Consider the following 14,197-nt stretch of genomic DNA (forward strand, 5'->3'; position numbering starts at 1 on the left):
CAGTTTTGCTCTGCTGGGAGCATAAGGGTACCAGAGTCGGCGAATACCATCTTTTGTCCTGGTGGTGGGCACAAAAACAAACTTTATTACACATGGTTTCCAAGCAGCTGTTAGTACAACACAAGCCTTATTCTTTTGCGGAGTGTCAAGGGTCAGCTTCATTCAGCAGCTCCAAAATTGAGCTACTGTAAGAAATTTGAAGTAATTTCTCAGTTAAACGACATCATTGCTAAGGTCAACTCTGCCTTACGCTTGAAGCCAGCAATGTCTATGACAAGGTGGACCACTCTGCTGAATGGGGGGAGAGGAGGGAGGAGGACGACATTTGAATATCGTACTTATGTCTCCCTACCTCAAAGGAAACTGTGGCTATGTGCCCAAACAATTCCTCATGGAAACAACAGAAGAGTATCGGTGACAAAATAAATTGGAATTGGGAAAAAAAGCAAGAACAGAACCCAAAGCTTTTTGGGATAGGAAGAAAAACTGCATGTTGAGAAAGAAGGGATTGGTCATTAAACTTTCCAGGCACACACAGGGCTCAGAAAGCACAGAAAACAAGCAGAACAAACAAACACAACTGTGTGCATCTTAGCGTCAGCTTCTTTTGCCAAATGCAGTAGCTTCCAACACTCAGCAGCTGTCTCTTGCTTTCTAGTGCTGTGGAGTTCTCTTTGGTACTTGGAGGCTGTCAGGAGCTCCGGGCAAAGAGAAAGTCTTTGTCCATTTACCAACCAATTCCAAAGGCGCTGATCTTGAATAACTTTACTAAGCAAGAGTGACACAGATGTCTAGGAAAGGGGGCTTTTCTCTTAGTAAAGTTGTGGTAGGTGCAGTGGAAACCCAAGGCAATCTACATGCTTGTCAAATTGTGCCTAGGTAAGAACAGAGTCCTCCATGAACGTCTCTCATTTGTTCACTCTTAAATTATTCAGGCTCTGACAGCCCCTGAAAAGAAAAGAACGGAATAAGAATAAGTTGCAAGTGGTGCAGGGCAAGAGCGGACACCACGTAACCACCAAGAACAACGAGGTTGGGGTGTTTGACGACAGACACACTGCAGCCGGAGCCTCCAGGGCCGGTCCCCAAAGCAGCTTCCTCCATGCCCTTGTCCTCCAGAAATACTAGCGGAAAATACAAGCTTACAGCAAAGGTACTGGTTGGGATGAATTAAAAGAAGTAATGAATGAAGTAAAAGCAAACAGCGGTTTGGAAATAAAACACACAGATAAGAACTGCTGGTGCTTGTGATGTTTTGCTCTTTAAACACGGCACAGGGAAATGGCTAAGCAGCTCAGAGACTTTTAACTGCACACTCAAGACTATCAGTTAGACTTGTGGGAAGCTTTAATTCACTCAGCTTAAGTAGGAAAATCAGAACATCACTTGCCGTCCTATATAACAGGCTCATGCGATCTACGTCTTGGTTTTTCGTTTGACAGCTCTCCGGGGCAGGGAGCGGATCTGTGAGGAATCTTCCCTGTGGTGCTGGTCAACAAGTTTATCAAATTTCAGGTGATGAAATCACTACTACACTCTATCTGTGTCAGCAAGAAAGATGGGATGGGAACTCAAAGTCTCAGAGAGCATCTGCTGCACAGGAACAGGAGAGCTCTCTGCAGCACCCTGCCGAGGTCTCAGCCCTCTGAAGCTGTGCAAGTCCCTTGACCCAGCCACCAGCCTTCCCAATAAGGCTAGTCCTGAGAAACACATTGATTTTGACTTCTGGAGGGCCACACGGAGCCTCCCACGGCTTTTACAGTGCCTACACCATTGTTCCTTATCAGCAGCATCCTCATGGAAAAAACTGTACGTCCAGCTTAGCAGAGATGTGGAGCGGTGCACTGCATAAGCTGCACTGCTTCATTCCCAACTGCATCACTGCATCTAATCACGAATAGCTGTAAAAATGCTCTACCAAGCAACACATCTAAGAAGTTATTATTATTACAAAAGCCATCTTCACTATTGCTGAGTAGTTGTTTTCTTTCGGCCCCATCTTTCAAAGTAATTAGGAAAAGAGAAACACTTGAACACATCAGCTAGGGCTGGACTGGTCTAGCAGCAGAGGCTTTTTGACTCTGGAAAGACTTTGTTGAATACGGGTGATCTCTTACTGCAGTGTATGATGTCTGATCACAGACATCCACCTGCCTGATAGTTTAGTATCTCCAGGACAAGTGACTGCAGTGAATATTCAGCGAGCATTAGCCTTTAGATATTTGTCTGGAGCTTGCCTTGCTTGAGGCTTTTCTCAGACACACTGCCAGATCAAATTTTACGGCAGCACAAGCTCTGAGCAGCTACAGCCCTCCCTGAACAGCCCGGGATGTTCAAGCCTGAGTAATTTCTCTGATACTAAGGCAAAGTCAACTAAGATGCTGCTGTCTGCTCAGCACCTGCGCCCCGGCAGGAGCTGTGCTCTGCTGTTGTGGAGCTGAAGTTACTACTGTAACATTCAAACCATTTGCCGCCTTCTTGCCTAAAGCTATGGTTTTCCTTCTGCTGCCCTAGAAAGGATCCCTGTTGATTAATACTTATTCAATTTCCTTAAGAACTCCATTCAGCCTCCACATGCTTCAGCTGAGAGTGATGTGATGTTTGAATATCGTGTTGATCCTCAGGGTTCAAACTACAGAAGCTACAAAGAATATGAGACTTGAGGCACTTCAATGGTATTAGCTGTGAATCATCTTTTTACATTGTACCACTCAGATACATTTGGATCTAAAATACATTTGCATTTCTAATTAAAACAGATTACCATTAGTAACTAAAGAATGTCTTAAATCAGAATCCTTAGGCCATAAAAGCTAATTGCATGATGCTAAAACTGGATTTCAAAAATATACATATTATACCCCCTGCAGGATTAATTAGGCAACATCTCTTCAAAAGAGTTCTCAAAAGTGTATTTATTCAGCATGTGGTTAAATTATACTGGGTTGTGCAACACTTTTCATAGCCTGCCTTGGCGCACGCTTCTGCGGCAGCGGACAGCTGGGGCCTTGTTTGTCAGGGGTGCTCAACACGGGCAAATCTGATTCGGGACCGCAGCGAACCCCAGCTGATGAGAAGGAACACACATGCTGTTTTGTGTGCTCTGCCTCACAGCCGCCTAGGTGCTGCCTTCACCCCTAACGCAATCCTGCTGCTCCCCGCTGTGCAGTGGGGTTGCTTTAGCCAGAGTTAACTGGTGCCGCTGAACAAGATGAGCTCGGGTACACGTGTGATGTGCTTCCTAGGACATGCGGGCCTATAAAAAGGCTGAAATCAAATGGTAGATAGAAATCTGGAAGCTATTAATGCTGATTATTTGATGCTCTTTTTGCCACCCATTTCCTACATGACCTAAAGAAAGTTTCAGAGCGCTCACTGAACTGTAATATGTTTTCAGATAGGTTAAGACTGTACTTCATGTCTTGGGGATGTAAGAAACCTCTGTTCACTAAAGCTGCATGTGCATTATGAAGGGAGGAGAAAAAAAAGGCCAACACAGCATAACAGGGCACATCCTCGGCTGCTATACTCTGTAGCTATAGGTGTCAGCAAGCCTAAACTGCATGAAAAAATGTCCTCAGTGGATTTAGCTGTAGCTGGGGATGTGCCACTCCCAGCTCTCCTTGTGTGCTCAGAGCTGCTTGCTCCATGTGAAATCTGAACATGGAAAAATGCCCAGAAAACATAACAGTGGAGACACCTCCCAGGTCACTAAATCCTGTCCCTTCTTATCACAGGTAGGAGTCCACCTCTTTCCTAAATGTTTACTTTAGTGCTGTCTTGTGCTAGCGAACAAGGGATCTTTGCTCAAAACTGACATACAGACTGTACTTGTGCTTTCCTGTATACAGTGACATTTAATTTCCATGATTAATTCACAACCGTCCAATACAAAAGATAAAAATCTCCACCAGAAACCACCTATTGGTTCCTCAGGATCACATTTGCTAATGGGTTCCCAGCAGGTCTGGCTCGCTGGCTTCATCCCTTCGTGCAACTTCGCAGCCTTGCACAGCCTGGAAGATAATTTTGCAGGGATCCAAGATTTCAAAGTTGTTGAGCTGTATCAGGACTAGCAATGGCTGTAACACACGGAACAACCAGGTACAATAAGGGCAACAGAAGAGCGATTACTAATTCCTCATGTGGCAACACACAAAATGAGAGATGTATTTTTTCCATTTTCCAAAAGTACTGAGCAACCACACTTCCCATCCAGTAGAGGAGGACCTGTAAGTACTGGGAAGTGCTGCGAGTAAAGGAGTAAGAAACCTGCCAGAGCTATACTGGGCTTTCTGCAGCGTGATGTTGAGCATGCTACTTTAGAGAAAAGCAAATGACAAGTACGTAAACTGAAGCGTACGTAAGGGCGCTCTCCCCATCAAAGCGAAGAAACCCCCATGGCTGTTCTATTATCAACTGCTGTAATTCAGTTTGCAGGTTCTATTTCTCATCTCATTAGGACTTCATTGGTGAAGTTTTCATATTTTGCCCTAATTATCTGAAAGGAGCCCCTGTGACGTGTGATTTCCATGTTCTCAGCCTGCCGGGGAGAGGACTGCAGGGCTGGTCCAGGCCAGAGGCTGACAGACTGAGAGGCACATCAAACTCGACAGGAGAGCCAATGGGATGCACTAACTACCTTTAATTGAAGGAATGGTTTGTGTTTCAGCATAATCAGCCACATCAAACATTATGAACTAAAGCAAACAGGTTAATTTTTTGGTTTGCGGTTTTCTAATGAGAAACAACATTGGCCAAGGGAGATGATTTTGAGCATATGTCATTAGGTATTTTCTAATAATTCTTTACACGTGCTAAAGTCCTACTTATGATCTACAAATCTTTTTTTAAGAAAATAGCCAGATGTGCTTCTGTAGTTGTTTTAAGAAGTATCTTGTATCTTTACATGACATTGAATTGCGTGATGCAATGTTAGCAACTGAACTGTTCTGCAATAGCGACTGATATGCATTGGCTAAACTGGCAGAGAACTGGATTTTCTTACTGAATTGAAAATCACATCTGTAGATCCCCACTGTAATCACTAACTGCCCAACCAAGTCTTCTCTTTTGAAAAGAAATTGCAACTTTTGCCAAAGATGAAAATCATAGAATCATAGAATGCTTTGGGTTGGAAGGGACCTTGAGAGAAAATGTTTTCATAAAGCCTGTTAACAGACAAGAATTACACTGAAATGTAACAGTGTTCTGGTGTGTTTGAGAAGTATCTCGATGCTATTTTTAGACAGAAACACTTTGAGGTTTGGGTTGGTTTTTTTTTTAACTTTAAAATGATAGACTAGTTTTCCCAATACATACACAAGTTTTAACAAGGTGTATGCTGAAACATAAAAGTTTGGAAAAAAAAAATCCTTCCGGGGTCATGTGAAATAACTGCGCTTTTTGTTTCACTTCAAAATGGAGAGATTTTATTTCAGCATCCATGCATTGAATTCCTAAACAATACATCTATCTGGCACTTATTTTATAGGAAAGCAACATGTTTAGTTACCCCATGTTCTTTGCAGTGAATGGAGAGTTACCCAAGCTGTATTTTTCACAATTATCTGTTCTCTTTCCCTTAGAATAAAGTCTCCCTTCTTCAGGCTTGCAACAGGATGAATAAAGCCTTGTGAATTCTTATATGCTTCTTGGAGCGAATGTGAAGTTTAGGAGTTTTGCCTGCATAAAAGCAAACCCCATGTTTCTTGAAAGCTGGATGCATTTATGAAAGTTGAAAACAATGCAGCAATCTGAATAATAAGGATCCCCACCATGCGTTCACCCCCAGACTAGTAACTGAAAGCTGATCTTTATAGAAGCTCTTGCTATGTTACACATATGAATTAAGATCTGAAAGTTTCTTTTCTGTACAACTTTTGTCACATCCTGTATATAACCACATCCCAAAGGATAAGGCGGCAAGATCAGTTGCAAAAGGGAGAAACAAATCCAGAGGATGAGGGGCTAGCTTGTGTTGGGAGAGTTAGAGTTATACAGCGGTGTGTGTAAATTTAAAAAAAAAAAAAAAAAAGCTAGTATTACTTGGATCTTGGAAACTGAGAGAAAGTTGTTAAAGCAGCCTGAACACTGGCACTGATACAATAAACATCAGATTCACAGAAAGTGGCTGGCAGAAGATGAGAGCAGTGAGCAGAGAGTCATGTGCAGCAACCAGCACTTTGAAAGACCTCAAACCTCCTGTGCTCTTGGACACCTTATATTTCGCAGTAAAGCAAGACTCACTGAAAACTTGACCTGCTGTATCCATGAACAAGGTTTCTACCCTCAAAAAACCCTCCTGCGAACAGGTAAGATTTAACAACACTTAAAACTAAATAATGCTAAAAAGAGCTCACTGGTCCCCCAGCCTGCCAACAGAGCAGTGGCCATGCTTCTGCAACTGTCCATGTTCAGAGGTTGCTTATCAGCCTCAGGACGTCTGCTGAAATCCTCCTCCATCTCATTGTCACGTCCAAGGGAGGACATGCCCACACACACAAATGCTAACAGGTTCAGACCAGTGAGTCTTTATTTACTCAAAAGACTGGCATGGGGACTGCCAGGCACACTTTTGGGACATGCTTAGCTGAGGACTATCTGTCAAAAGGGTGGACAGCGGGTGTGGGAAAGCACATTTCCACGCTAAGAAAAAGAGCGATTTTTCTGCTAACAGTATTCACCTTGTCATGTTAATCCTGCCTGCTCAATGGAGCAGCATTTTCCTCAACTCTTTTGTCCCTTCCAATAACTATCTGCCATGACCTACTCCAACTCCTGACTCAGCCTGCAGAGGTGGGAAAACACAGGACTTGGAAGAGATGTTCCTGTCATGGGCTTACCAGTTTTCTCTTAATAGAACTGGAAGAAAATAATAACTCTCCCAAACCTCATCACAGCCATTTGCTTGTGAACCTGCCAGGAGAAAGAGCTGAGCACAACTCTGGCATGAGAGAGAGACTGCCCACAGAAGACCAGTACACTTGATCCTCTTGACTTTACTGAGATGTAACTAATGTGCAACAGATGGACTTCACCCAAGGAGTATATTTGGGGAAGGTAACAGTTTCCTCATATTTCTCATTCAGGAAGGACCAGGAAACTAAGTGAGCTTTGATTGACACCCTTAATTTTACTATTGTTTTCTCCTCTGCCTCAGTTTTGATGGAACTGCTTTGGCCATGCATTCCATTACACTTTACACAGTGTAACCATGGCTCAGCCTGAAACACTAAATAAAATATGTTCAAATTAGGAAACGTTATGGGCCTGAATATATTACTGCAGATCACTCTCTTGCTACCACTCAGCACAAAGGTACCAGTTTCCTTAGCAAAGCTCTGCAGCTCGTTGTAACACAGTGTCAGCACTTTCTATAAAAAGCACCGTCATATCTCACTTTTTACCTAATGAAGAAATAACTTTTATTAGCATGCTGTTGACAGCCCTTGTAATGATGCCGGTTTGCCCAACTTCCAGTTAAGGTTCTGTTTCTGACCAGCTAGCAACGATGTACAAGGTGGCTGGCTGAACTCCCTTCACCGCGCATTAGTCACCGTCACTCTGTCAAGAGAAGCTTACTTTCTTAATCTCCCGGCAAAGAGCTTCACCAGACTGGGCCAGTAACAAATCAGAGACTTGGGGAAGGATAGCAAGAAGAGGAAAAGGAAGGAAAGAAAGAAAAAGAGGACAGTAAAACAAAAAAATGCATAAGGAAGAGCAAAACTGTAGGAGATAGGAGAAGCCAGAGGGACAGGAAATTTAAATCAGAACTTTACCAGCTTAGCACAGACACAAACCCACTCAATCTTTCATTTTTAACACACTGAGATTAAAGGTTTGACATTCAGATTAAGTTTCTTTTGTTCTGAAATGGAAAGTTGGGATACGACCAGCAGCCTGCTCAGAGAACAGTTGTTCAAGAAGGTAGAGGAACGTGGTCTTTATTGAAGCCGATATGACGCATCCATTTAAATCCATCTTCCCTGTTTCTGGCTACCGTCAAGTAAAAAGTGTTTTATATTCTCACCTGAAGCCACTCTGCAGCCACATAATATTACTTAGAACGGGGTGTAAGGTGTTGCACTATAAAGTTATACTGACAATAGATTACTTCTAACCACAGACCCTTTTCTTTGGGCTGTACCTTACGCACTCATAGCTAGCTTCTCAAGTCCAGTAGATGGGAACACCTCTCTCCTTGTGCTCAAAGAAAAGCATTTCCCACACCTTGTTAGTGCTTTCCACCCTCCTGGTGCCCCTTAGGGCAATGAGACCCCAGCGTGCTCCAGGTAGGGCTAGAACTGAATGAGCTGAACTACTGCAAAGAGATGTCCTCTAAATTAAGGCCCTGGGTATAATACAGCACCCAGAATTTAACTTCTAGGTTAAATCTGAGTCACCGACTAGTCTTTATAGCCTCCCATGCATCAGAGCCTGGAGTTCAGTCTCCACCTGACCCAAGCTCCATGCACCCACTGCTGAGCTTCAGAACTCTGCACTGAAGGTGGTGCAGAGTAATGGCACTCACCCGCTGGACTTTGCTCTGTGTTTAAGGCAACAAAGTTTTGACCTTGACCCATTCAAGGCATGCAGCTGACCATTTGCTTTAGAAAAGACATTTCACAAAGCAGGAATCCCTCCAATCTCTTCACTTTCCTTCATCATGAGCCTTTTAAAGGAGCCTCTAATCTGAACCACATAGACAACTGAGGAGGTGGACTCCATGTTAAAAGAAAATATGGTATATTCAATTGCAAATCCTGGACTAAGGATTTCTCTCTAAGGAGAGTTCAATGACTTTCTACTTATCAGAAGACCATCAGAATTTGAACCCTCTTATCAGCCTGCTTTCGGGGCCAGTTTTGCAGCACTGAGAAGCATCCCATTACACTAGGTCACTTTGCATTTCTGCATTTAGGAGATACTGCAGAAAGCCTTGCTTGCCTACTCTGGGCCATTGGCCTAAAGGCTGTGCAAGTCTACTGCTCTTAACTACCCCTTTTTATGGCTGAAAGCAAGTGACAGACTCTTGCTCTGAGGCACTCCTATATTAGGATTCATATGTCTCCACACTTCAGAACAGGCAAGTAGTCCTTATTTAGTTCATGCAGGGGACTGTCAGGGTCAGAGCAAAACTGTAAATGGTACTAAGTGTCAGTTGCTTTCTCTGGATGGATCCCAATAGTTTTTTACATGGGCAAAACTGACAAGAGCAGAAACTCACCAAGAGAAACAAGCAAAAAAGCATTATCAAGGTCTCTACTGCTGCAATAGACAGGGAAAGATTGATGCAAAAGAGTAGTTTGAGTTATCAGTCAAAATCCTTCAGAGAAATGCCCAGTTACACAAAATTTACAGATTTCATGATACACTGGGGACCTAGGGTTTGGGTTTTTTCAGCTTTGCATTATTGTTGCTATTTACGACATCAAGCAGCCACATCACTTCCAAGCTCCACTGCACGAAAAGCACTGACACAGCTTGTACCGACACAACCTCTGTTTGAGCAGAGACTGCACGCTCATCTTCTCAATTTCTCTCACCGGATGGTTCTTACTGGCACAACAAAACCTACTCAGTTGTTGTATCTTGATACATCAGGCATCTGTCACCAGGAAAAAGCAGAACTGCATTTCCAAAGGCAAAGGGAAGGTCATTTATGGGGCAGCAGTGAGAACAGCTCCAAGATGCTTCACATCCATCTTAAATACAAACTCCAGTCACCTATTTGCACTTCAAGTCTGAGTTCAGTGAGAAGCCCTTGGACGAACAGTGTCCCCCCCCAGAAGCAAAGATGATCACTGACAATGCAGAATACATGAAGTTAGAGCTTCAAAGGTCTGTTTGCCACATTAAAGCATCTCCAAGCTTAATGGCAGAAACTGCCAACCCATCAGCACACTGATGCTGCAGTCTGGGGCACCCAAATCCCTCATCAAATGTCAGGTTTGGTACCTGCTCATGTTCAGGGAGTATTTCCACCATCTGACTACCTCTGGTTTTCTTTAATAAATACAGCCTTTTACAACTTTTTGCCCGAAATTTACTACCAAGGACAAGAAAGAAGTAAAGCAATCGGTATCACAAACCACCTTCTGTTACTAACCCGGCAAACTAGAACTGCAAACACAGTTAACATTTCAAAAGGAGAGAGAAGAGCCAGCTGTTTCCCCTTCCCCCTTCTAGAGAGGTTTACAGGCAGGACAGGCAGCAGGGAGATTTTAATCTGTTAGAGTCAACATTTTAAAGACCAGAGCCATGTCAGAGAGCTTGAATACTGCTCCAACCTGCTGCATGGGCCAACACATTAAAGCACGGGCTGTCTGAGAGGGACTTGGCTTTCACAGTAATTTAGTACCACAACCTTTCTGTTAGCAGCCCCTACCCCTACACCCAGGTTACATGTTCCTTCTTAAAGGCTGCAAAACAGCGGGGTTTTGTGTGTTGACCTCAAGAGCGACTTCTTTGGCATGGAGTAGTGTGTTCTCCCCAGGCTGAGAAAGATCAACGTCTTATCAAAGCATGGCAAGCTCCATCACCAACTCGTTTGCTGCTGTCACCCCATAAGCGCGACTCTAGTTCAATAACTGGGGAAACGGGGCTCCTGCATTGCAAATGTGTGCCTCCAGAAATCAGTAAGCCTACCCATCCTCAAAGTAATTTTTATCTGCGGATGTACAAATGGGTTCCACGACGACCAACAAACTGCATTTAAAAGCTTTAGTTTTAAAAAAAGAACCCAAAAGAAAAGAAAAGGCAATTTTTGTTTGGGACGTTTCTGCTTAGCCATTCAGAGAACAAGAAACACTGAAATACCACATGCGCATCTTCAAAAAACTCAACACTACCCAGAACAAGTTCAAGAGCCATATCACAGCATAAAGACTGCAGGCTGGGAAATCTTCAGTCAATGCATCTGAGCTGCACCGCTCCTTGTAAAAGCCAGATTTCTATTTTATTTTTACAAGGCGCTGTAGCTGCTGTGGCTTTCCCACATCTCTCTCAGCGTTTCAGCTCAGCCAGCTTCCCCAGACCTTCCCACATCACCATTCGGAGATTTGTGGACTGTGAGAAACAGATGTTCTCAAAGCATTTTGCTCCTATCCAAGCCCAAGAAAGACTCGAAAGGGGAAAAAAAAAAAAAAAAAAAAAAGAAATCTCATTTAAGCAAATATTTCTCCCCGCCCTATTGACCTTACAGTCCCAGGGTGTTTCCTACCCGCAACGATAAAATGTATCCTGTCAGCTTCAGCCCGCTCCCTCCCGGTGCCCGCGGCCGGCTCACCCGCCCCCGGGCAGCGGCCCCGCGGCTCCCCGCCGAGGGGGCTCCGGCCGCGCCGGGGGGTCCCGGCCGCACCCGCGCTGCCGAGCGGGCTGCGGGGCGCCGAGCCCGGCTGCTCTCCGCCTTCACCTGCCCCTTCGCTCCGCTCCTCCCCGGGGCAGAGCCGGCGGGCGATGCCGCCGCGCCGAGGGCACCGCTGAGCTGCCGGCGCCTGCCCCAGCCCCCGCCCGGGGGCCCGCTCCCCGCACCCCGCACCCCACCGACCTTTGCAGGAGCAGCAGCAGCAGCACTTCGCCAAGAGCCATCCTACACCGGAGCGGGCGGGATAGCCGCGCCTGCCCGCTTTCATGCTGCCTTCGGGCTGCTCATGACAAGGAGCCACCGGCCCGCTTGGGAAAAACAAGAAGTCGCAATTAAAAAAAAAAAAAAAACAAAAAAACAACCAAACAAACAGACAAAAAAAAAAAGCCCTAAAGCCCCCCAAATGTTTGGAAAGAGCGGTGATAAGCGGCCGAGCCGCCGGCGGCCGCGGCGCCCAGCAGCCGCTGTCCCCGCCGTGCCCGGCGCGCACCTCCGGGGGCGGCGCGGGGCGGAGCGCGGCCGCGGCCCCGGCGCCGCCTCCTGCAACGGGGCGCGGCGGGGGGGGCTGCGGCGGGACGGGGCCCCCGCCTCTGCCGGAACACGACGGGTTTTCGGGGGGGTGGGGGGGAGACGCTGCCGCTGCGCCCAGGCTGGCGGCCGCGGCCCGGCGTGCGAAGTCGGCAGCGAGAAATAACAACTGCCAGGGAGGAAGTTTGCTACAGCTCTGATACGGGGGTGGGGTGGGGGGGATGTCCTCCAAAGGCAAAACTTGTATTGCTGTGGGGTTTTTTTTTTTAAAGGTCGCAATTTTTTTTTTTTTTTTCCCCCGGTGCCGTTCCTCAGCTTAAGCATCTGACAGCTACAACTTTTTACAGCTAGTTGAAAATACTAACCAGCCTGTTGTGATCCCAGCTGCTCCGCCTGTCTGTTTTCTGCGGTTGGAGACCTGCCTGAAGCACTGTAGGGTAATCGCTTACCCTTCTGACACACGGACCAAGACGCCTGAAATCCAGAAGCACAGCTTGCTTTGGAAGGTGCCAGCCTGTTGTGTTAGGATTTCCCACCTAAAGCGTGGAAAACTGGAGGTGCCAAAAACGTCCCGAACCTTGCTGGAGGCAGCTGGTAGGAGAGGTCGGGCAGGATTCCAGAGCGGCAGCATCATAGTTGTGCACTCTCGCATCGGAAGCGGAACAAACCCAACGAGCTGCTTCTCCCAGGCTTAAATACATATTGAGAGAGAACAGCAGCGGGGAGAAGTGCTGTGCTTTGCGCCTCTGTGTGCCAGGACTTCAGCCTGAGTGGGCATGGCTGTACCAACTGGACTTGATGATCTTAAAGGTCTTTTCCAACCTAAACGATTCTATGGTTCTGTGATGCCATAGACTGGTGATCTGGACTAAGGCTTCTGGTTTGCCGTGTAATGGCTTTGGAGAAAGCGACACTCCTGTGGGGCCAAAGGCCATTTCTGGACAGCAGGTGAGGGCTGCAGCTTCAGCACAGCTGAAGACCAGAGACCCTCCCTGAGAGACTCCTTCTGCCACAACAGCAAATATCAAACCTTCCTGCTTCACTTCTGGCTGCGCTGTAGGAACTGTTCTTCAACTACAGCTTCACAGGAAGGACTGGCAACCTCGTAACAAGCCTGGAGCGTGCAATATTTTCTTGCCAATGCCCTTGAGCACCAAGATGCTTTTCAGTACATAAGAATGAAGGGAACCTTAAATCTATTTCCACTTTGCTATCTCTTGTGTCTTGTTTTGACTTGGGTCTTTGCTTATCTGGGAGATGCAAGGGTGTACTCAGGGCTCTTGTGCCTGTAGCAGGGAGATAATAGGTCTCGCTGGAATCAGAAACTGCAACTGCAGCTGGAGAAGGAAGAGGTGGACTGGGAACCAGCTAGGACACCCTCACCCTTCCGCGCCTCTCCCTTTCCCTGTAGACCTTTTGTCCTTGCCATGGCACCCCAGGCTGCAGCCCTTCAGGTGGCTGTTTTGGCTACCTGAAGCGCCAGGCAGTAAGAAGGCACCAGCTTAGGGCCTCTGAGTGATTGAGGAAACTTGTAGCAGGGCTCTTTTGAGAAGGCAGCTCTTCACTTCTCCTCTGCTTGCTGCTTCATACCACATCTCTCTTTTCTAATCCACTCTAATCTAATCTCTCATACCACATCCACCTTCCACTCTATGGGTTGGCTGCCTCCCACCTAAACTCAGCCTGATTTGTGAAAATGGAAAAAAGCAGTAAGATGAACGTGCTCTTCACTGGCATTTTGCTGTTCACGTGGCATCTGCCTGGACGAGCAACATGGGCTCTGAGGCAGGAGCAGTCCCTATATAGTGCCTAGTATGCCAGAGCCCTGCTCTTGGTAGGCTTTAAAAGCCATCATAAGAAAATGTTCAAGACTCGTCATTTAAGAAACTAAGAAACATCCTAAAAGTAGCATTTCACCCCTAAATTCCCACGACTGTCGGAACTGCTGGCTGCTACGAGGACCCATATGGGTGGTGGCAGCCGGGGCTGCGGGGTGTGTGGGACCGGGGCACGTCGTCCCCCGGGAGGGCTGGCGGGGACAGCCAGCGGCAAACCCCAATGGGGCGGGGGCCAGCCCGGCCACGCTGCTGGGAGCGAAGCGGGGCTTGGCTAATTCACTTGAGGAGCGTCTGAGGAACGTGGTGCGCCTTATGCCAAAGTCACAGCAATAGAACCGTGCTTGGGGGTGAAGTTTCAATGAAACAATGCTCAGGCAGTGAAGTTTGAGATGCTCAGGAGGGTTTTGAAGCAAGCTTGTAGTTCTTGTAACTGCAGCCAAACTTTAAAGCGTAGTCCAGGTGC

The 14,197-nt window shown here is 46.4% G+C and overlaps 1 protein-coding gene across 3 annotated transcripts in view; it reads right to left on the reverse strand.

Moving 5' to 3' along the window:
* The window catches only part of LOC104035902 (kalirin), a 77,807-nt gene extending 66,025 nt beyond the window's left edge, over positions 1–11,782 (reverse strand). For 2 of the 3 annotated variants that reach the window (XM_075711050.1, XM_075711049.1), the window contains exon 1: positions 11,552–11,780. In XM_075711050.1, the coding sequence (XP_075567165.1) occupies positions 11,552–11,636 (85 nt within the window). In that variant the 5' untranslated portion in view covers positions 11,637–11,780. Of the gene's footprint in view, positions 1–11,551 lie in introns of all 3 variants that reach the window. The other variant, XM_075711048.1, reaches the window with a different exon arrangement.
* Positions 11,783–14,197: the final 2,415 nt, after the last annotated feature.

Source organism: Pelecanus crispus, chromosome 5 (genome assembly GCF_030463565.1).
Source record: "Pelecanus crispus isolate bPelCri1 chromosome 5, bPelCri1.pri, whole genome shotgun sequence".
NCBI classification, from domain to species: Eukaryota; Metazoa; Chordata; class Aves; order Pelecaniformes; family Pelecanidae; genus Pelecanus; species Pelecanus crispus.